Source organism: Vanacampus margaritifer, chromosome 9 (genome assembly GCF_051991255.1).
Source record: "Vanacampus margaritifer isolate UIUO_Vmar chromosome 9, RoL_Vmar_1.0, whole genome shotgun sequence".
Taxonomy (NCBI): Eukaryota; Metazoa; Chordata; class Actinopteri; order Syngnathiformes; family Syngnathidae; genus Vanacampus; species Vanacampus margaritifer.
The window spans coordinates 17187951-17210066 of NC_135440.1; the positions used below are offsets into that span (position 1 = coordinate 17187951).

At 36.5% G+C, this 22116-nt stretch overlaps 1 protein-coding gene across 1 annotated transcript; it reads left to right on the forward strand.

The window, feature by feature from the left end:
* Window positions 1-2178: 2178 nt before the first annotated feature.
* On the forward strand, window positions 2179-16748 carry LOC144057449 (metalloreductase STEAP4-like). Its single transcript, XM_077575020.1, has 9 exons — window positions 2179-2590; window positions 2677-2784; window positions 3634-3704; window positions 4869-4953; window positions 9539-9817; window positions 11181-11275; window positions 11367-11520; window positions 11630-11800; window positions 15973-16748. Exons 1-9 carry the CDS (start codon window positions 2357-2359, stop codon window positions 16231-16233), a joined length of 1458 nt encoding a protein of 485 aa, XP_077431146.1. The 5' UTR covers window positions 2179-2356; the 3' UTR covers window positions 16234-16748.
* Window positions 16749-22116: the final 5368 nt, after the last annotated feature.

The following is a 22116-nucleotide window of genomic DNA, read 5'->3' on the forward strand; positions in this document are numbered from 1 at the left end:
AATGTGGGGATTTTCTAGGGTGGAGAGTAATATGTGCTGCTTTCAGCAGTCCCATAATTATCTAGTCACTACACCACCGGGGCTAATTTTCAGAATGACATATGACCCTTGAGACAAGAAGTGAATTGCTGTAAACCTTGTGTTTCAACTTCACTTGAGTTTGCTCAGCGAATTGAAAGTCTTTTCATTTACAGGAAGAGTGGCCTGAAAAAAGCAAAAGAACACAGGAGATAAGATTTTTAGGAAAGAGTAAGTGAAGAAAAGGAAGTTGGCCCTAAGGAAGACTATAAAAGAGTCAAGTGGATCTCCTATCTTTCAGTTCTATTGGAACAGTGCTACAAGTGAATGCCTTAAAGGTTAAACATTAAGTGATTTCCCATTTTGCTGCGATCCCCCCTCAGGTAGACATGAATGCTTTAGTTATGGACTTCAGTATAAAAGCTCCTGAGGTAATGTGCTGTGTGCGTGCCATAAATTTAGCTTAGTATGCAAATGCACTTTATGATATGAATGGAAGGAGCAAATTGTCAGGAAAGGTGATGTAATGCAACACCATTGGGCTACGATCTTCCGGCCCACTTAAGGGCAAAGACAAGCATGCAAACATACGCGCATATACACACTCAAGTAAAGCGATGTGTTCACACAAAGCCGTTACATATGTGCCACGCTTCATTTCTGCACCGTTGCATCCGTGTCGTGTCACAACTTTGCAAATGCGCTCGCCGTGGGGACACAAGTACTAAATTTGCACAAATTCTTTTCCCAGTCGTTTGGCTGGAAGAGCGGCTTTTGAAATGATAATGAATCATGCGGGCCCAGATCTCCAGCATGTCACAGTGTCGAGAGTGGAAGCGAGAGGGAATAGAAGAAGGCGGCCCTCCTGGAAAGCAGAAGAATTCCTTTTTGCCAAATAGGAAAATTGATTTCAGCCTGAGTTATATTCACATAAAGCACATGTGACAATATAAAAAACAAGGGCCCAAATAGGCTCACATTCGCAATAATACGTAGACCTTCACAATGTAATGAAATCAAACTCAAGATTTTTATCGAAAAAGGCTTTCTTTACAAATCTAATAATGCTCACATTTGATTGGATACAACTGTAGTGTATCATATCTGTATAATTCTTTACTGCATCCACCTACGTGAAAAGGTTGAAATACAAAAAAAAACACAAAATCACCACAACCCAATTAATAAAGACAGGATCTCAGTAGAGTATAATTAAACACACAGTTGGATCGTCATCTTCCTGTGTGTTTAATTTTTTCATTTTTAAATGTGAAAGTCACTGTTATGTCCATATCATATATATATATGAGAGAGAGAGAGAGAGAGAGAGAGAGAGAGAGAGAGAGAGAGAGAGAGAGAGAGAGAGAGAGAGAGAGAGAGAGAGAGAGAGAGAGAGAGAGAGAGAGAGAGAGAGAGAGAGAGAGAGAGAGAGAGAGAGAGAGAGAGAGAGAGAGAGAGAGAGAGAGAGAGAGAGAGAGAGACACTCAAATTCAACGCTTCTCTGCTCACAAAATTTAAAATAGCAATAGTAAAGTAGAAACTAAATGTAGGGTGTTGTGGTGAGTAGAAAAACAAAAGCAAAAGAATCTGTTTAGTTCAGCAAGCACGGGGAAGTTCGTCGACATCTGACGTCATCAAACTGTACATCATTTAAAATACAATACATATTTTTACAAATGTGCTCTACTATGTTATTTATTTTAAACTGAATGTAAACATAGTACAGACTGTATTAAAAAATAACTTTTTAATTTAAAGTGAGCTACAAAAAAATTCTGTGAAATCATATTGAATTTTTGTGTGCGTGCGTGCGATGCAGTTTGAGAAGACATGAAATATGACATGTCAACAGGACGTGATTCATAATAAACACTTGAGTCACTGAAGACAATAGTGGGCTAACTTCTTTTTTGTCACGTTGCAGAAAGCCGTTAGCGTTAGCCTACTCTGGTTCGCAGATGACAAACAGTTCTCTTATCTTAATAGACCTCTTGTTTTGAATCTCATTAGATCGTGACGATGGACAGTTGAGTGCATAAATCTGAACTCTATGATGTTGTCCAAAGTCCGGTGAAATAAAACCATCCCTGTCTTGTCATACAGGAATCAATTAAAATAAGCTTATACACATGGATTGTAGAGTGGGAGTGATAGGTCGCATCAAGTGACACAATACTTGCTCTTACACACTCCAACACACGTGATGGAAGATGTTGATTAGTGGTGTAATAAACAACCTCACCCCAACCTTTATCACCAAACCATAATAAACGACACATGTTGCAGAGCTACAGTATAAAGCAGGAGGGAACACTGACCTTCCAAAGAGTGTGTCAACATGACCGTTACAAGCGGGATAGTAGAAGAAGTCAAACTGGAGAGCGTAACCCTGCATCCAATTGGAGGACGGGGAGCAGCAATGGCCGCCCCGGAGGATCATCCGCCGCTGTGCATCTTTGGCACGGGAGATTTGGGACGCTCCCTGGGCCTGCGCCTGCTCCAGACCGGCTGCGGGGTGGTGTACGGCAGCCGCAGACCCCACAGCTGCGGCCCTTTGCCTCAAGGAGCTCAGGTGAAAAAAAAACACGCCATTCGGCTCGAACGGATGCTGGTGCAAGTAAATGGTGATTTACCAGGGTGGATGTTTGCGCCACGCAGGTGATGAGCCATGAGGCGGCGGCCAAGGCGGCTCGACTCATCTTCATTTGTGTTCACAGAGAACATTACACATTCATGGAGACGCTGGCACCTTATTTGGAAGGAAAGGTGAATTTTGTAATGATGCCGCACGCACCTAATTTGGATCATATTGACCTAGCAGCTGCACGGAATATTTTACATAAACAATATAAATGATTTTCATCTTATTTACTCTTTTCAGGATGCAACCAACATGATGTAAACTATGTATAAAACTACGCATACATATATACTATATGGAGGTGCGCACAGCTGACTTCAATTATGGCCAATCAGAGTTCCTTTAAACTCAAGATTTGTATCGAAAAACACGGAAAATACAACACCTTCAATCAAAACGTCTCACAGACATTACTTTACATCTTTAACATAGATATTCATTTAACAATATGTTATTAAGGTGTATATAGTCATACTGATACGAGTTAGCAATATCATGGTTACATTAATTAGTGACATGTTTTTTATATGCCACTAAAAAATGATTTTTTTTTTACAATGGGCCATTAAATTCAAATAAATGTGTGCTAAGTATATCACACTTTTTTTTTGTATAGTAAATATATATAATTTAAAAAAAATCACAGTAACCTGCTCAAAATGCAACTGTGAGAATGTCAATTTTTTTATTTATTCAGGATTATCATCTTCATTCAGAATACTTCCGTAAAAATGATGTACAATCTGATATCACTAAAGGCTAAGTATTATATTTGACATTCAAGCTAGCTACGTTCATCTACAAGCTTTTAGTCTTTATCTCATGTTTAAAGCAAGCCCGTAGCTGCCAACTCTATATCCATGAAGGATGCTAATTAAATGATATACTGTAAATAAACCTGTTTACGTCTTAGAATGACAGTCGCAAGGTTAGGTAACATGTAAATGGGAAGTTTTTTTTCTTTTCTTTCACAGGTGCTGGTGGATCTCAGTAATAATTTGAAGAAAGGCATTTACAAAGAAGCCAACGCTGCCTACTTGCAAAGGTAACAGACTTGTGTGAGTCTTACCTGAATATGTTGAATTTTACAGTTTTTGTCTGGCATATATAACAAAATCAACGATGATTTTTCATTGTTTTGTAGTAGTGAGTGTCCAGAACTGTAATCATTTTTAAGTACAGATTGAAAGAGTTGGACTTTGTCTCTTAAAAAAAAAATTGCACATTCTAATTACAATTATTATAATGTGAATTCTATATTCTATATATATATAAATATATTCTATATTCTATATTCTATAAATATATATATTTTTTCATTATTATTTATTTATTGATTTATTTTTGCGGAGGAGCCAAACCCCGTTTTTGATTGGAAACACATATTGGAGGTTTATCTGAATTTTTTTTTAAAGATTTGTTTGGGTTAAGAAAAAAATATTTTTCCCCAGTTTTCTCAATTTATTTCAATGAGCATCAATTATAACGTGGATTTTCGCTATTCACCAGCCGGCACATATTTTCTCCATATTTCAAACGGCATTTTTGTCATGCATCTGGGTTGGAAGTGTGTGATCTTATGTGGCCTCAAAAAAAATTTGTGACCCCTTCGTCAATTAATTTGCCCATCCCTGCTCTATGTATACCACCTGTTATGGATAAAAAAAATTGTTCTAACTACTGGTGGTAGACTATATTCAAGAAGCTAACAATGTTTGCTTTAATGGAGCCAAAGCTAACAAAAAAGGTTATTTCTGTGCATATAGTTTCATAAAGTGTTGACATTGATATTTTCTCTTAAAAACATTTTATTTTTCCCTCATAATATTGAGATTTTTTTTCCCTCCAGTGTGGTGCTCATCCTCCTTTGTCATAGTCTTTCATCTCTGACTATATTCTATCCTTTTTTTTATGTGTTGAATATTTTTGGTCAAATGTTTAAAAAGTTTCATCTTTGAAAACAAACAAACAAAAAACATTTCAGGGCGGAAGTGTCCAGAATGTGAGACATCAAAAGACACCCACTGAATCCTAAAGAAACAAAACCACTTCCTTGGCTGGGACAGCCTGCTGAGTTTCGATTTAGTCCAAGTGGAGACATTGATTTGTGACATTCAGACCCCTCTAGTTACCACCCCCCACCCCCATCTCTCTTTTTGAGAGGGGTGTTGAAAAATGTCAGCTAAAGTCTTTGCTGTGTTTTCTCCAGACTGGTCCCTGGAGCAACTGTGGTGAAAGGCCTTAACACGCTGTCTGCCTGGGCTCTGCAGAATGGTCTTCTGACAGGAAAACAGGTGAGCGGGGGTAGGCGGGGGCTTAAAAGGTATGAGCTGAATGGAAGAAAACCATGCTGGAACACAGTGGCTGGCGCAGACGGTATTGTAAAGGGGATGGAGCGCAAGGTCAATTCTATTCAGTTCATTAGCAGCAAGCCCTTGAAACGTATTAGAGCATAATAAGAAATTGCTGGCCTGTTCCAGTTCAATCTGTTTTCATGAAGCCCAAAATTCTTCCATAGTACTCACCAATAGGAAGAAAACGCCGTGCCGTATTGATTCCGTCTACACTGCTGCACGTTATTGATTTTTCCCCGTTTCCGTATCAATGCGAGAGAGAAAACGAGGGCAGTACTTGTAAAAACACACAAGCTAACACACTTTATGATGTTAGAAAGTTGAAAGAACAGTGTTTATTGCAGCTTCCGCTTCGCAGCTACAAAGGGAAACACAAACATGTGCGAACCTCTGGAGACCAAACCTGAATCTGCCTCAAATCCTCGGCAACACAAACAAGCCGCATGCACGCACACAAACACACACGCACACACACATCCACAAATATCCTTTCACATGCTGTTACCACTGCAGTGCTCCATTTTCTTTCAAAAAAAGGTGAACAGCAGTGTCCCTCCAACACATGGAAGAAGAGTTAGTGGTGGAATATCATTTACAATTGAACTTTTGAATGGGAAAGTAAAAACTTTATTGACTGTAGAGGGAATTTTTTAACTTAAGTGATATTTTTAACATGCTTGACTAGCACACACTTGGAAATAAGAAAACATTAATCACGATTATTTTTGGTAATAATTGAAATCACGATCAGGACGATCATTATAAAATAATCAAACATAAAAAAATATCAAGACAAATAAAATTCTTTGAAACACTATAATCATGCAAGTTCCTTTTGGATGAAGCAAACATTTATAAAAATTAGTTATTTTAAAATTTTTAAAAAGGTGCAAATATATAAATTTTAACAACTCAAAATTAGAATCAATCCTTTTTTTTTTACGATTGCACTGATTTTGTAATTATGGAGTGTAATAATTGAAATTATTATTATTTTTTTCTTTTCTCAGGAGAGCTCAGTATTGTTCATTCAGTAATTTTACCGATTTGACATGTCACCATCATTGCTCTCCTCTTTTTTTGGGGGGGGGATGTGGGTGATTATGTGTGTGTGCGTGTGTAAGTGCATGTGCATGCGAGTGTGTGTTTATTCATTAGTTCACCTAAAACCTATTAAAAAAATCCCATACCGTTCACCTAAACCGAACACTTCCAGTAATAAATTAAATTTTGATTAATTGCACAGCCCTACTTGGAAAAGTGAGGTGAAAACATTTAGTAAAAAGTAAAATAAAATCAGACTTCTGTATACTTTATAAGTACATCATCATCATTTTTTTTTTTACATTCTTGACTGTCAAACAACAATGAAACGTGCACTCGTCTTTACACAAATCGTTGTTTTTGTTATATATGCAATAAGTGTCCGATAGGTGAGTCTCCTCACATAAAAACTAAATGCAGTTGACTTTCCGTTGTTGATCGAGCGGCCGGGACAGAAACGTCTGTCGCAGTAGATCCGAATTTCCGCTTCTCTCGTTATGATCACACTTTTCCATCACAAAAAGCACACAACAATAAAGAAGCAGCCAAACACGTAAGGATGGAGATATGCGGGAGTCTCATGCGATATTGGCACACTTCACTTGAGTCATGTCAGGTTTGATTTGAAAAGTTTTCATCAAAAATGGTAGCACTTCAATGGCCTTTTCAATGTCTGAAATACAAACTCTATAGACAGTATAATAGAGGAATAAGAATTTCTATTGCCATGAACTCTGACACATTTTCCACTCATTCCTTTTATTCTCTGCATACAGTATACATATAACCTGTGCTGTTGGTAATCCTTGTCACTTGGCCACATCTGATAATACCACTTCTTATTTTTGCTTTATATCAGAGCAGTAAAAACATTAGTGTTATCATCTGTTACTGCACTCTAAAAAGAGAATTGTTGAACCCTTTTAAGATTACAAATTGAATTGTTGACCAACTTTAAAAAAAATGCTTCAATTGGTAACATATGATTGAATTAAGTCCGCACGCTCTACTATAAATTGAAGATGAAAGCTGATAGATGCAGTCAAAGTAAAACAATCAGGGCTCTTCGTACTCATCTGGGCATTGGTGGAGCATGCATGATGTAGAAAAATGCTTTAATATGACCTTTTTTAACAGCTCAATGCACTTTTAAGTTTAACTTAATATAGTCACTTTGGATGAATTTTGGATTAACTTAATTCAAGTGAATATATTAAGATCAATGAACTAATAATTAATTAAACTTAATATAGTCACTTTGGATTAACTTAATTCAATCGTGTGTTACCAATTGAAACGTTTTTTTTTTTTAAATTGGTCAACAATTCAATTTGTGAGTGTCGGTGGGAAAGATGGCAATTGGATCTCTTATACTGGATTGTTTTTAATTAGAATTTTGTTGTTGTTGTTGTTGTTGTTATGGACAAGTCGATTCACTTTTATTCCCATTCCAATGCCTGTTTTTTTTTTTTTTTAATCAGCATTTCCAAGGTACATGTTTTACATCACAATAATATCAGAGCACACCGTCCACCAAACAAAAGTATATACAGTATTAAAATAAACACCATCTCGTCTGAATTTACTTATACAGTTTGAAAAACAGGCCAGATTATTATTATTATTATTATTATTTATTTTTATTCTTCTTCTTATTCTTATTTCCAATGGCACACTTGATGAACTCTCACGACACACTCGTAGTTGGGAAACACTGCTGTATATAGCCAACTACCTGTAATTGAGACTGATTCAACAGTGCCTCTGCTGGTAGGAAGCAAGTCCTGCACGCTAATTTGTCTCAAATGCTATAAAACAGGCTTCATTAATAATCAATTCCACATTACCAACAGAGAATTGATTATTATGAACATTTGTATTATACACATATATATATGATGTCAAGAATGCGTAATAACAGTTGGACTGTATAGTTTCCCTTTTTTTGGTGGTTGTGTGACATTTACATTCCGTTGGCGATTTAGTCTGTCGGCTGTCCCCTGCTGTTATGCTGCAGTAATGTAAGGAGACATGGCTGGCTGCCCGGTCCACTTACACACACCTGGGGGAAAACTGCTCAGTTGACTCGCCTGTCAAACTTTCCTCGTCGTCTCCTCCTCCCCACCCCACACACACATATTTAATCGCCTTATCTCAGAGTAGCAAGTTTGATAATAAACTCCAGCATGGCGAGATGTAGATATGGGATCAGCGAATGAACATGCTTAATCCTGCAAGAGTTCCACTCCACTCCACTCCAGCTTCAAAATACACAAACAACAAAATTATTTATTTTTTTGCACACAAGCTTTGACACCTTGAGTGCATCGCGGTGTCGTGTGCAGACAGCAGCTTGCGACTCATCTAAGTGAAATCTTTTAATTATCAGCAACAGCGCAGAACAACAGGCAGGTAAACAGAAATATTAAAACAGATCTATTTCGACTGGCTTTGCAGGGACTGTTTTAAAAGAGAAGTTGACCCCCCCCCCCCACCCAAAAAATGTATTGACAATAATATGTTGTATGTGACCTCACTAGTCTAAAGATGACATTCTGATCAATATTACATTTATGGAATATGAGTTAAACAGCTAAATCCAGCCGTTTTTATCCATCTCAGGGGGCGGCCATTTTGCCACTTGCTGTCGACTGAAGATGACATCACAGTTGCTCAGGTCTCAGGTAACAACCAATCACAGCTCAGCTTCAGAAAACTGTGAGCTGTGATTGGTTGTTGCCTGAGCACTGAGCAACTTTGATGTCAGCAAAATGGCCGCCCCCTAAAATGGCCAAAAACGGGTGGATTTTGCTTCATAACTCATATTCCAAAAATGTAATATTAATTAACAAATGAATAATAATAATTTATTATTAATTAACAAAATAGAATAAATATCAGGCCTGCTCAGACCACATCTAAATAATGGCACAGCTAGTCTAATGGGATTTTGGTTTACACTAGTGAGGTCACATATAGGATATTATTGTCAAGAAATGTTTAAGATTAAGACAAGACGCTGCTGGCAGGTACATTTTTCATCCATGCATGCATTAAAGGTAGTCACCATTTTGAATGTTTTTATATTTTGAAAATGTTTGATATACCTAAAAATCTTTCGCCTGGGTCAATAAATATATCCTAATGTCATTTTTTTTTTAAATTAATAGTACTACTAGGGACACAAAAAGCTATTACTTTGATAGGCAGATGTTTTCTAAATGTATTCAAACGCAAACACACAAATACAGTACGTCAGTCGAACATACCCTTCATAAGAAATCTTAAACAAATAAATGTTTTTTAAAAATAACTATTCAGCGCGGGATTAAAAATCAATGTTACAAAAAAGTCAGAACTGAGCATTTTTATTCATTCATTTGAAGAACTCTTGAAACAGTTTAAGATGTTCTTTTCATTGCAGCAACATAACAAGCTATTATGTCAATTTTTCTTAATATGACATCAAATCTCCATCCAGGTCTACCTGTGTGGCAACAGTGCTGAGGCAAAGCAGTCTGTAGCGGAAGTTGCCACCAAGATGGGCCTAACAGTTTTGGACAGGGGGTCTCTGTCAGCGGCTCAAGAGCTGGAGGACTTCCCCCTGCGGCTTTTCCCCGAGTGGAGGCTGCCTCTCCAAATTGCTGTTGGCCTCGCCGCCTTCTTCTATTTCTATCTGCTCATCAGAGACGTCATCTATGCCTACGTAGAGCAGGGGAAGGACATCTCCTACAGAATCATGGTGTCCCTGGCCAACAAGGTGACGCAACTCAACTTTATTTATACAGCACTTTAAAACAACATTAAGTAAAGATCCCCAGACCACGTCTAAATACTGGAACAGCTAGTCTAATGGGATTTTGGTCAATTTGGGGCACAGGCAGACAGATTCTGAGCTCTGCAGACGTGTGAAGTAGATTTCAAATGTGTTTCATACATAAATATGTAAACAGCTGGAATCACTATATTATATGTTTAAATTATCCCATTGTGGCACATCTATGCGTGGCACATGAACAATGGGAGCGGCGGAAGGCCTCCAAGGGCCCATTTCACAGCACAGAAATGCATTTGCTATGTCAACACTCTAGTGCGCAACTAGCATGTCATATTTGAAGAGAGTGAAAGGAGATGCTTTGATTGGCCAAGATTGAAGTCGGCTGTGACCACTCCCACAGCGGCGCAGTCCTCTCGCAAATCTGCCAGCCTGCACTAATCTGTCGTCTTCATTTTATTTTATTTTATTTTATTTTATTTTATTTTATTTTATTTTATTTTATTTTATTTTATTTTATTTTATTCATTTATTATTTTTATTTTATTTTTATCAACTCTTTAAGTCTACGGAGTTGAGTTCACGTCGACAATCGTTTGATTGGAATCACAATCGTTTTAATTCCATTCAGTTGTAATGATGGTTAGGAAGGCACCTGAAGGCCAAAAGTGGGAGTGGCAGTTGGCAGTATCTGTTAGAGATAAAATGCTCCAATCTCTTAGGAATAAGAGAAAGAAGAGCATTGTATGTGGAACACAACCAGAACAGTCCAGTTGCAATTAATTCAATGCCCGGAGAAAACAATGGCATACTGTTTTGTGGAAAACACTACTTCACTTTTATATTTTTATGCAGGATCGTGAGTGATCGGCGGCAACAATGAATACACAGAGACTGATATACTGTGCTAGAATAATTGTGCCCTTTATTCCCCGCAAAACAGCGATCAACACACTTCAACGCTAAGCAGCATAATATAATCATCATCAGCGCTTACCTTGACACTAGACCGGAGAGCCGACGGTCCGGGTATAACGAGCTGCTTAACGGCTGGGCGAACGTACGCTTCCCTCAGCTGACTCTACCCAAACCGTGTGCCGCTCCGTCTTTTATTTTTTTAACATGTTTCCGAAGCAGGGAGGACTGTAGTATAAACAAGGCATTCAACTTAAGAGTTCCCAGGTTGATTCCGCCCTTGTGCCCAGATTGTTGGGCACCTGGACTCGTACAACAGTTCAGGACAACAACATATCCTTATATAAGAGGTTACATATTTTCCATTCACATACTCACAGGAAGGTCACTGTGAACGAACATTTTGTAACACGTGTTCATTGTTTCCTTGCAGGTGTTTCCCATCGTGTCGCTTGTCATGTTGTCGCTGTGTTACCTTCCCGGTGTTTTAGCCGCTTTCTTTCAGCTCTACAGAGGAACCAAATACAAGTAGGGTATCTTCACAATTTGTAAGAAGCTACTTTCCACACGAGTCAAATGTGCATGACTTAAAGTTGCATGTGTGTCTCTTATTATGCAGGCGATTCCCTAACTGGCTGGACCGCTGGATGCTGTGTAGGAAGCAAATGGGCCTGGTTGCTTTGGGCTTTGCTTTTCTCCACGCCATCTGCACATTCATTATTCCTATCCGCTACTCGGTCAGACATAAACTCATCTCCCGTGTGGTGGACGAGGTACAGTACAGTGCTTTTAGCAACGATGTACACGTTGATCTGTACATTTACGCTATAAGAAATCTCTTTGTCGACATTAAAGCTCTTCTCCATCGCTCGCTCCCTTTAGATGAAGAACAACAAGACCACCCCATTTGACTTTAATTATACAGAAGCGTGGGGAACGGACTCGTTCTACATCCTGGGCATTCTGGGTTTCTTCCTTTATGTCCTACTCGGCCTGACGTCGCTGCCCTCTGTGGGAGGCTCGCTCAGCTGGAGGGAGTTCAGCTTCATTCAGGTCAGAGCTTGCAGGACTTGCGCATCTTTTATGGTAATAGAGGGATGGGCTCGAGTGAGCGTTTTATTTTATTTATTTAGTTTTGAGTTTTTTGTACCATGGGCATTTGACTGAGAAAATACAGAAATGTAGCCTCACATTGTTGTTTTTTCCTAACAAAATGCAGAGATATTTACATGTTTCTTTTTTTAATTTCTTAATTTTTTATTGTTTTCCCTAGAGAGCTCAGTATTGTTCATTCGGTAATTTTACCGATTTGACATGTCATCATCATTTTTCAAAATTAATTAATTAATTTTTTATTTTTTTAATTAATTTTTATTTTGTATGTGGGTGAGTATGTGTATGTGCATGTGCTTGTGTGCGTGCGTGTGAGTCTGTATTCATTAGTTCCCCTAAAACCTATTAAAAAATCCCATACCGTTCGCCCAAACTGATATTTACATGTTTCTTTTTTAGATTTAAAAAAATATTTTTTTTTTTCCTTTAGAGCTCAGTATTGTTAATTCAGTAATTTTATTAAATTTTTTGACATGTCATCATCATTTTTCAAAATCAATTTATTTTTTATTTTTTTAATTATTTTTTATTTTGTATGTGGGTGACAATATGTACTGTATGTGCATGTGCTTGTGTGCGTGCGTGTGAGTCTGTATTCATTAGTTCCCCTAAAACCTATTAAAAAATTCCATACCGTTCACCCAAACTGATATTTACATGTTTCTTTTTTAAATTTAAAAATATATATATATTTTTTCCTTTAGAGCTCAGTATTGTTAATTCGGTAATTTTACTGATTTGACATGTCATCATAATTTTTTTAAAATTAATTAATTTATTTTTATTTTTTAAATGAATTTTTATTTTGTATGTGAGTGAGTATGTTATGTGCATGTGCGTGTGTGCGTGCGTGTGAGTGTGTATTCATTAGTTCACCTAAAACCTATTAAAAAATCCCATACCGTTCACCTAAACTGATATTTACATGTTTCTTACGTGACAATGACAATAGGAACATTTTACATTACCAGCCACTGCCTGTTCATTTAAAAAATATAATATAAGTGCAAAATAAAGGCAACTAGTTAAAACAGAAACAGTGGGAACGTTTAGCTTGGTCTACATGTGGTGAAGCAGTTTTGAAGACTTACAGGCTTACTGATTGGTAATTTAGTCACTATATAAAAACACATTATGGGTTTCAGGCATGGGAATCATAAAAGTACACCAGATTCCTCATTATAACAGAAATAGTGGGAACTTTTGCTTGGTCAACATGTGGTGAAATTGTTTTGAAGACACACTAATTTGCTCATTGGTTAACGTACAACATGGGCTTCAAGCATGTGAGTCAACACGGTGATCAAATATTTGGTTTCAATGTACATTTCATTGAATGCACCCTGCTTTCTAAAATTTTACCTATAGCTTAATTTAGCATTTGGACCTGTCCCTCTGTTACCATATTTGTTAGCATAACTGAAGTTATTGTTGTTCATAATGGCCTGAGTATGGGCCATTTTTTTTTTAATATATTTTCTTATCTTATATATTTATATATATAATTTTTTTAAGCTAAGTTTCATCAATATTCATCAAATCTGTTTAAAACACTGGGGAAAAGAGCTTGTTGCAACATAGCCCTGGTTGATCTCTTATACTCTGCTGCCACCTGCTGGCCGTTTTTTGTAATAACTACCATTGCTTTAAGTGACCTATTCAGGTCAGAAGCTGCATCAAAACCTTCTGTATGCTCTAGCATTTTAAAAAACATATAAATACGTTTTTGGGACCATGGTAATAAGAATAAAATAGAAAACGTTTTTATACGTTTTCGGTAACAAATTAGTTAATAAACAAAAATGTCTCTATTTTTTTTATTTTTTTCTTTTTTTCTAGACCCTATATTTATTATTATTATTATAATTATTATTATTATTATTATTAGTAGTAGTAGTAGTAGTAGTAGTAGTAGTAGAAGTGTTTAATTTAAAAGTTTCTTTCAAATCACCTGAACATGAAATTACAAAGGTCATCAGGATAAAATGTCTGAAACATAAAATATGTTTGTAGTATAGTATAAGAGTATTGTCATAATTGGCGATTACTTCATGAGGCATCTAATCTCGGGTGGAGACATGCATCAGCAAGACACGCAGATGGCAAAGATTGTCTTGTCTTTTTTTTTTTTGCAGCATAAAAGACAATGCAGGTGTACTGAAAATAAAAAAGTTTTTTTTTTTTTTTTTAAACCATTGTTCTCATGATGTACTTCCTATCAGTAAAATCTCTTTTTAGGTCCTTTCTGATAAAACGTAATTATTTCCAAGTTTTTATCTGAGTTATTAAAGTGCTGTAAAAGCAATGTGTCACGGGCACTTTCTTCCCAGGTGACTAGTTAAGTAACTCCCTAACGCAACGCACACAACGGATGACCGGTTGCTTTTAGCTCAGCATTTTAAATGTTAAATTATTCATTAAACTGAATTATGATAGCAGGTATAATCCCACGTGAGCAGATTTGCTATAATACAGCTCACGGGCATGTGCGTGTATGTGTGTGTGCGAAAAGGTCGTGTGCACAGATGGACTGATGGGAAAAGATATTCGGCGATGGAGGTCAAGATAATTGATCCTTTGAGTAGGGGAGAAAGAGACGACACAACTGAGATCGATTTGCATAGATTATCGTCATGATCACGCTTGTCAACAAGGGGATGCCTCGGATTTTAAAATTCACGAAGCAAAAGCCTTTACAGCTCTCAGTTGTGATTAAAAATACAAATCCTTGATTATGATCATCTGAGGATGCAACTGTACTACAATCAAGTATGCTTCTGTGTGTGTTCAAGATGCTCTCTACTAAGTGATTAACAATAACCAAACAACAGGAGAACGCTAGGGCCCCAAAAACAATTATTCTGTAACAGCTGTGGAAAAAGGAAAGCTTAAGAGAATGGTTTCACTATAAAACTTAATGTGACAATTTCTATTCATGAAGTCGGCAGGGGAGTAGTTTTATCCATCGACAAAAACACATCTGATGAGCCACATTTGCACCGTGTAATACAGTATGCTATTTGTACAAATGTATGCATGTGTTTTTCCTCTCGAGTAAAACTGGGTAACTTCTGCGCTTTTGGGCTGCAAGCTGTAATTACTCAGTGGAGCCTTAAATGTTGACATCCAGTTTGTTTAGAGCTCTTGACTATTGTCCATAAAACAAGCTAAAAACATGCCAAAAAAGCGTATAGTAATAATAATTATTATTATTATTATATTAATAATAATAATTATTATTTTAATATTATTATTATTATTATTATTGTACTTAAAAATAGTAAATAATAATAATAATAATGTGAACAATGTACTCTCTGGTATCATTGTGAGGGCCATTTGTTGGGGGAAGGGGGAGGGGGGGACACTGAACAAGACTAAATTTGGAAAAAAAATATTTTATGACACTTGTAGAATAAATATAAAATATTGGATTGATTTGCGAGTAATCGTGAGTTAACTATGGAAGTCAAGTGATTAATTACGATTAAAAATGTTAATCGACGAAAAGCCCTAGTTTTTAACTCATTCACTCCCATCCATTGTCACTGAAGCAAACCTCTTCGCTCCCGGCTGTTTTACTGGATTTTGACTGACTTTGCAAGACTGACAGTATATTTTGTTCTATTGCTATAAAAACATGGAACCTACCAAAAGAAAGATTAGAGTATCTTCTTTCATCAGGAGAAAAAAGGTTATTTGTATCTCTTTCTCTTCTACAGCAATTAGCATTAGAATCCAGCTAAGTTTCATCAATATTCATCAAATCTGTTTAAAACACTGGGGAAAAGAGCTTGTTGCAACATAGCCCTGGTTGATCTCTTATACTCTGCTGCCACCTGCTGGCCGTTTTTTGTAATAACTACCATTGCTTTAAGTGACCTATTCAGGTCAGAAGCTGCATCAAAACCTTCTGTATGCTCTAGCATTTTAAAAAACATATAAATACGTTTTTGGGACCATGGTAATAAGAATAAAATAGAAAACGTTTTTATACGTTTTCGGTAACAAATTAGTTAATAAACAAAAATGTCTCTATGTAAACAGATTAGTAAAAAAATATTTTCTTGTTTACATGTAATTACAAAATGCCTTTTTTTGTTGTTTTCCAGTCCAAACTAGGCCACCTGACCCTGTTGATATGCACGGCGCACGGTTACATTTACGGCTGGAATAAATTCCTGCGCCCTGCAACGTACAAGTGGTACACCCCTCCAGGCTACATGCTGTGTCTGATTGTACCCTCCGTGGTGCTGGTGCTCAAAATATTGATCTTGCTGCCATGCGTGGACCGAACTCTCACCCGCATTCGACAAGGCTGGGAGAGGAGCCCGAGCGTGGCGACGGGTCAGAACAAAGCCACAAACCTGTGACCAAGAAGACTTTAATCAACTTTCTTCATAAGTAATGTTGATTAGTTTTGCACATGTTCAGCCAAATGGACAATCAAGGATATATATTATTTTTCTGAGGTTTGAGAGATTTCATCTGCTTGTTGTTCCTCTTTCACCAAATGTGTCAAAAAATAGACTTCCATCCCTGGACGACGCACATTGTTTTGATAAACAGAGGCAATCATTTCCATTCCTCGCCCCCCCAAAGTGGAGCATTCCCCGAAGCTGCTTCGTTCTCCTCGCCCAAATCTTCCTCCCTCTCAAGGGCACTGCACACACAAAATTAGAATAAAGTGGTCGCTGCAGTGTAACGCTCTCCCTCAGCCGGTTTGATTAAACGTACTTCAACCAGTCTAAATTGGTGCTACAAGGAGAGACAGGTTTAGCAAATGGAGCGTAGAAAACATTACGGCCTGTTGTGGTTATACGAATCAGTGCGGTTGCAGATAAGTGTTTCGGCAGCGCTCTTGACATCATAAATCTGTCTATGCAATACGTTCAATGTGATTCAACCCAAATGATGTGTTATCTATTTTTCAAAGAAAACTTCTACAGTAGAATGTCATGTTGTTAAAAAAAAAAAAGTATATACTAAAAAATAATAGTGTGGATGCTGACTACATGTTGTAAATCAGTCCCTGTGCTGTGTTTAAACTAATAGAAATGTGGGTGCATCTTTTAGCCATTGATAAAGTAATTTCATAATAATTCATAAGATTTAGTTAAAATTAAAAAGATGTACTTTATTGTAAAAAAAAACAAGTGTTTTCACACTCTTGTTAACATAAAAGTGGAAAAAAATGTTAAACTAATAGAAATATGGCTACATATTTTAGTCATTGATGCAGTAATTTCATAATAATTAATATCATTTAGTTAAAATTAAAAAGGATGTACTGTACTGTAAAAAAACGAGTGTGTTATTGATTTGTGTTGAAGTTATTTTTCTGCCACTAGATGACATAATTACATTTGTAAGACATTGGTGACAGTTCTCAGTGCATTTGTCTTCATATATTAAGAGGATATTTTGTTTTGTGGAGGCGGCATTTTTAATAAACTATTACTGAGATTGTGTTGTGATATTTATTGTGTGAGTACATGTTTATGTTTTTAGAACCCACACGGCTTGATAGTAATGGATTTTTGCTGGGGAGGAAGACTGACAAACTCGGTGTAGTTATTATGTCAACTTGCAGAAGTGTGACCCCAAAAAAATCTCAAAATGAGGAAAGCCTTGCTCGCAGACACATTTTCAGAAACAGGCAGATAATAAAGGATTTACTTACTTGTTTAATTTCACACTTGATGTGTGGGCAGGCACTCCCGAGACCCAACTACTATTTGTATGCAAGCATCTAAAAAGTCAATTTTCCGTCATGTGTCTGCTTTAAAATTCCCCAAAATGTTTTCCCCAATACCAATATGCTTTGGGATGTTACGCCTACTTTTTTATTTATTTAAATGGGCCACATTTGAATGTTTTATTTTAAAAATGATGAAGGTAAAGATTAGTTCACATTGAATGCTAATTAGTTTTTTTTGTTAAAATGACACACACACAAAATTAATTGTATATGTATGTGAAATTATTTGTTTTCATATAAAATAAAATGTATATTTTATTCATATTTTTATATTTTATTATTTAAATGATTATAATTTATATGGGTATATCATATTGGTTATATTGAATTATTATATTATATAATATAAATATTGAACACCCGTGCTTAAGGCAAGAGAAGGCAAGTTTATTTATATCACTCATTTTTTTGTTTTTTTGGTTTATGGTTTTATTGAACATATAAACATAAAGAAGTTTAAAATATTAATTGAACTAAAAAAGAAAAACAAGAATAGGAAGAAAGACATGACATCACGGGGTGCTCAGGACTCAGGTCCTGACCAATCACCTCAGTTTGCAAAAGTCACATGACCAAACCCAGAAACAGGTGAGCTGCGATTGGCCTTGTGATGTCATTTTCAGTCGACTTTAAAAGTACTTAGAATTAAAGTAAAGAAACAAACTAGGTTTCTAAGACCTCATTGTGAAATTGATTTAAAAATGTTTAAAATGGCCGATTTCACGTCTGTTGATATTTGTGTGTGGCATAACAGCTAAATACAACTTCACATCACAAAAGCTTAATTCACATAATGGCATCAAACTCATCATTTGACGGTCCATTCCATGACATAGCAAAAAAAAAAACATTCAGCATTATTATGTGTCCGGGTTAAAAAAAAAAAAGAAGTGCTGACAAGAGCAGATGTGATTTGATCAAACATTTGGTGAGTGTGGCGTGCTCAGCAGTGACAGCTGGTGGGCAGGTGAGGAGTGACAAGAAATGGAAGTTAATCAGATAACAAAGAAGCAGAGGTGGCTAGTGAGGAGAACGCAGCAGCTGTCATGATCACATTCTCGTTCGCCCCCGGGCAGAGCATTTATGCAAAAAAAAAACTTTGTTATCCACCATCTAATAACATTATCTGCTCACACAATCTGTAATCTCTCATGCACCCTCCTCCATTCTTGTATTATCCTCACTTTGCCAAAGAATTGATGTTGATTTTAGGCTCTTTTGGATAACATCTTTGTGTGTGTGTGTGTGTGCTGAGATTTAAGCAAGATTCAAATATTGCCCTGGGAAGCGATGAATCTAATAATGCGCCGAGAAACTGTGAAACAAGCTGGCTTACATATTGTAATTTCCACTGGTGTTGAAATTTCACACACCTAGACAACTCTGATACGCGTAACACGATTATCTATGGCCTGCTAGGAAAAGTAAATAAACTGCTGCATTGTGGGTAAAGATGCACATCATGTACCGTAATGAAGAATTCACCTAGGACTCAACTGTGAAATGTACAACAGTTTAATAAAAGACAGAAGCCACAACAACCTTGAGGTTTTTTATTCCCAACCTTATGTCATTCTTAAAAATGTACTAATGTCTACTTTTTAAATCACAAGAGGCTTGAGTGTATTTATTAGATTACATTAAAGGAGAAAGCTGCTGCTGATGGTATATTTGCCTCAAGGCAGCTGCAAAAATTCACATTTAGTCCAAGACAGTTGTTTTTTACTTTTGGCTTGTCTTGCCAATGGGCCGCCATGCAGCGCGAGTCAATTGCATGCTTTGTTTGCCACAGTGATCTCCGTCAAACAAAAATATCTGGAGACAACAAAAAGCAACCAGTAATTAAAATGTATAAACACACAGAATGAGGAAATAGTTTTGCTGAGGACTTGCCAAGAGCATCTCAGCCTTTATTCGATATAGCACGTTTCATCTCTTTGTGGAGATCTGCTTCTTCCTTGACAATCACGCCCTGTTTTTATGGTTCAGTAAAAAAAAAATTTTTTTAAAAACTAATAATACAATATTTGGGTGTGGAAACCACAAAACCTGTACAGGGTTGCAGTTTTTTTATGTGATGTGCTTAATTGCTTTGTGTGTGCTGAAGAATTGTCATCTGTAATTTTTTAGATTTTACATACGTGACATATATATTTTTTCCACTTTTTTCATAAACTAGGGGTGTGTCAAAATGTGTGTGTTAATTTTGAGTCAATTAAAAGCTCCTTTAACGCCACAAATTTTTTTTACGCGCCATTTATGACCGTCCCTTACTTGGAAAATCTGTACTAGGGGAATTCCAGTTGCAATGCAGCAGACACGTCCACGTCGAAATTTAGCAGTAATAAATATAATAATAATGCATATGATTGTTGAGACTGGGGTCAAGTTGTATTTTACAATTTTTAAAAATGTGCAGAATTTCACAAGTTAGCTCTTAATTTATGAAGACAAATGCACTGAACTGTCACCAATGTTTTACAAATGTAATTATGCCATCTAGTGGCAGAAAAATAACTTCAACACAAATCAATATCACACTCGTTTTTTTTACAGTGCAGTACATCCTTTTTAATTTGAACTAAATTGTATTAATTATTATGAAATGACTGTATCAATGACTAAAAGGTGTAGCCATATTTCTATTAGTTTAACATTTTTTCCACTTTTATGTTAACAAGAGTATAAAAACACTTGTTTTTTTACAATAAAGTAGATATTTTTAATTTTAACTAAATTTTATGAATTATTATGAAATTACTTTATCAATGACTAAAAGATGCACCCATATTTCTATTGGTTTAACATCGTTCCACTTTTATGTTAACAAGAGTATGAAAACTTAGGGGAAAATTATTGTACGTTTTATTGTACATTTAGAGCAGATATAGAATTTGCGATTAATCGTGACTATTGAAGTCATGTGAAAACACACATGGCACCCAGTTTAACATATTGCTATCAGCCGATAGCTTGCTAACGAGTATACATGAAAGTAAATTCCAATCTAGTAATTAGTAAATAAAGCTTTAAATGATTTTTTAAAAAAGAAGATAAGAAATAAACATCCTCTGCTCCTCCACAGACACAAACTAATAGATACAATCTCAATGTCCTCCAATAGAATTTTTTTTAATTGTGTTCCTGGGATCATCAATATTTCCCTTCTTTGCTCCAGTTTGATATTTTGGTATTGTCCACTACTCCGTTTCCTTTCCCACAGGTGTACTGCATGTATATGTCTAACTTCTACTATGAATGCATTCATGCATGTAAGAGCTAAATGCATACGCCTGCTGTGCATATATATTGAAGTTTGATCTCTTTGCTTCGGTTTCTTTGCTTCCCAAGAACCAACTCGGTCTACACTCTCTCAAGTAATATCACATTTCCCGGGGTCCTCCTCTGATGGCGCTCTTGACACGCTCGTCTCGCCGTGATAGGCTGAGATTCTGTAAAAAGGAAGCTAGTCGGCAATTTTGAGCAAATGTTTCCCAGAGAAAGACTTCAGATGAACTCTGGAGACGGATCAGACGCACGCACGACTCTTCGGGGAGTTTTTGCGAGTTCACGGACGGGATGCCGTAATAAGAAAGACACGTCGATGCGATTCTATCACTACCATATATTTTAATTGGAAGTCACTGGTTGGTGGTTCAGTACGCATGGGAACGCCACAAGAACAAAGGGCCAAGTCAAATCTGAGAGCAAAAATACATAGACCTGAATATAAACAAGTAGATCACCATGATTGCAAGATATATGAAAACAGAAGCATAAAAAAACAAACAGAAGTTGGTCCTCTAAAAAGAGATGATCAGTTGTGTATATTTTGCTAACTAAATATCGCTAAATAAGTTGGACTGTGGAATAAGTAACTCCAAAAACAGCACTTCAAAATTAAATCTTGTATTTATACTGTACACGCTAATGTCACATTACTTCGTGAGAAAAAAAGAAAAAAGTCGCCGTTTGTAGGAACTGGGTGAGGCACTGCCCCACTTGCCCCGAATACAAACTTACCAGGGCTTCAATATGTTTTCACTGACTTCGTTTACATGTAGTGAATAACCCTATCAAACTCAAAGAATGAATATTGGCAATATTCAGGTTTTTAAAGGCCATGTAAACACGCGTAAAAAAAAAAAAATAATAATAATCCTTGAGGCACCCCTCTGCGATCAGGGTACCTCCTTTGAACGAAACTTTGGCTTCTGTTCTGTCCAAGTGTTATGTTCACCATTTTGAGTTTGTAGGTTGCGTTGGTGCACCACCTAGTGGCCATTGTTATTTGTGTGTGTGTGTAAAAAATAGTAGTAGAAGTCAGAGGAAGCGTCGATCTCACTGACATAAACAGACAACTCCACTCTAACATTCACTTGTGCTTCTTTCTTGTTCAAGCATCATCTGCGAGTAATTCGTAAGACATATATGTGTAATGTGAAGGAATATTTGATTACTATATTAAGTGTAATCTTTGCGTGTTCAAAATCAT

Bases quoted from the DNA above. Each gene is read 5' to 3' on its own strand.
- LOC144057449 (XM_077575020.1), top strand. From the start codon at position 2,357: ATGACCGTTACAAGCGGGATAGTAGAAGAAGTCAAACTGGAGAGCGTA. The intron at 3,705-4,868 runs GTAACAGACTTG...TGTTTTCTCCAG, and splicing joins AACGCTGCCTACTTGCAAAG to ACTGGTCCCTGGAGCAACTG. The intron at 9,818-11,180 runs GTGACGCAACTC...GTTTCCTTGCAG, and splicing joins TGGTGTCCCTGGCCAACAAG to GTGTTTCCCATCGTGTCGCT.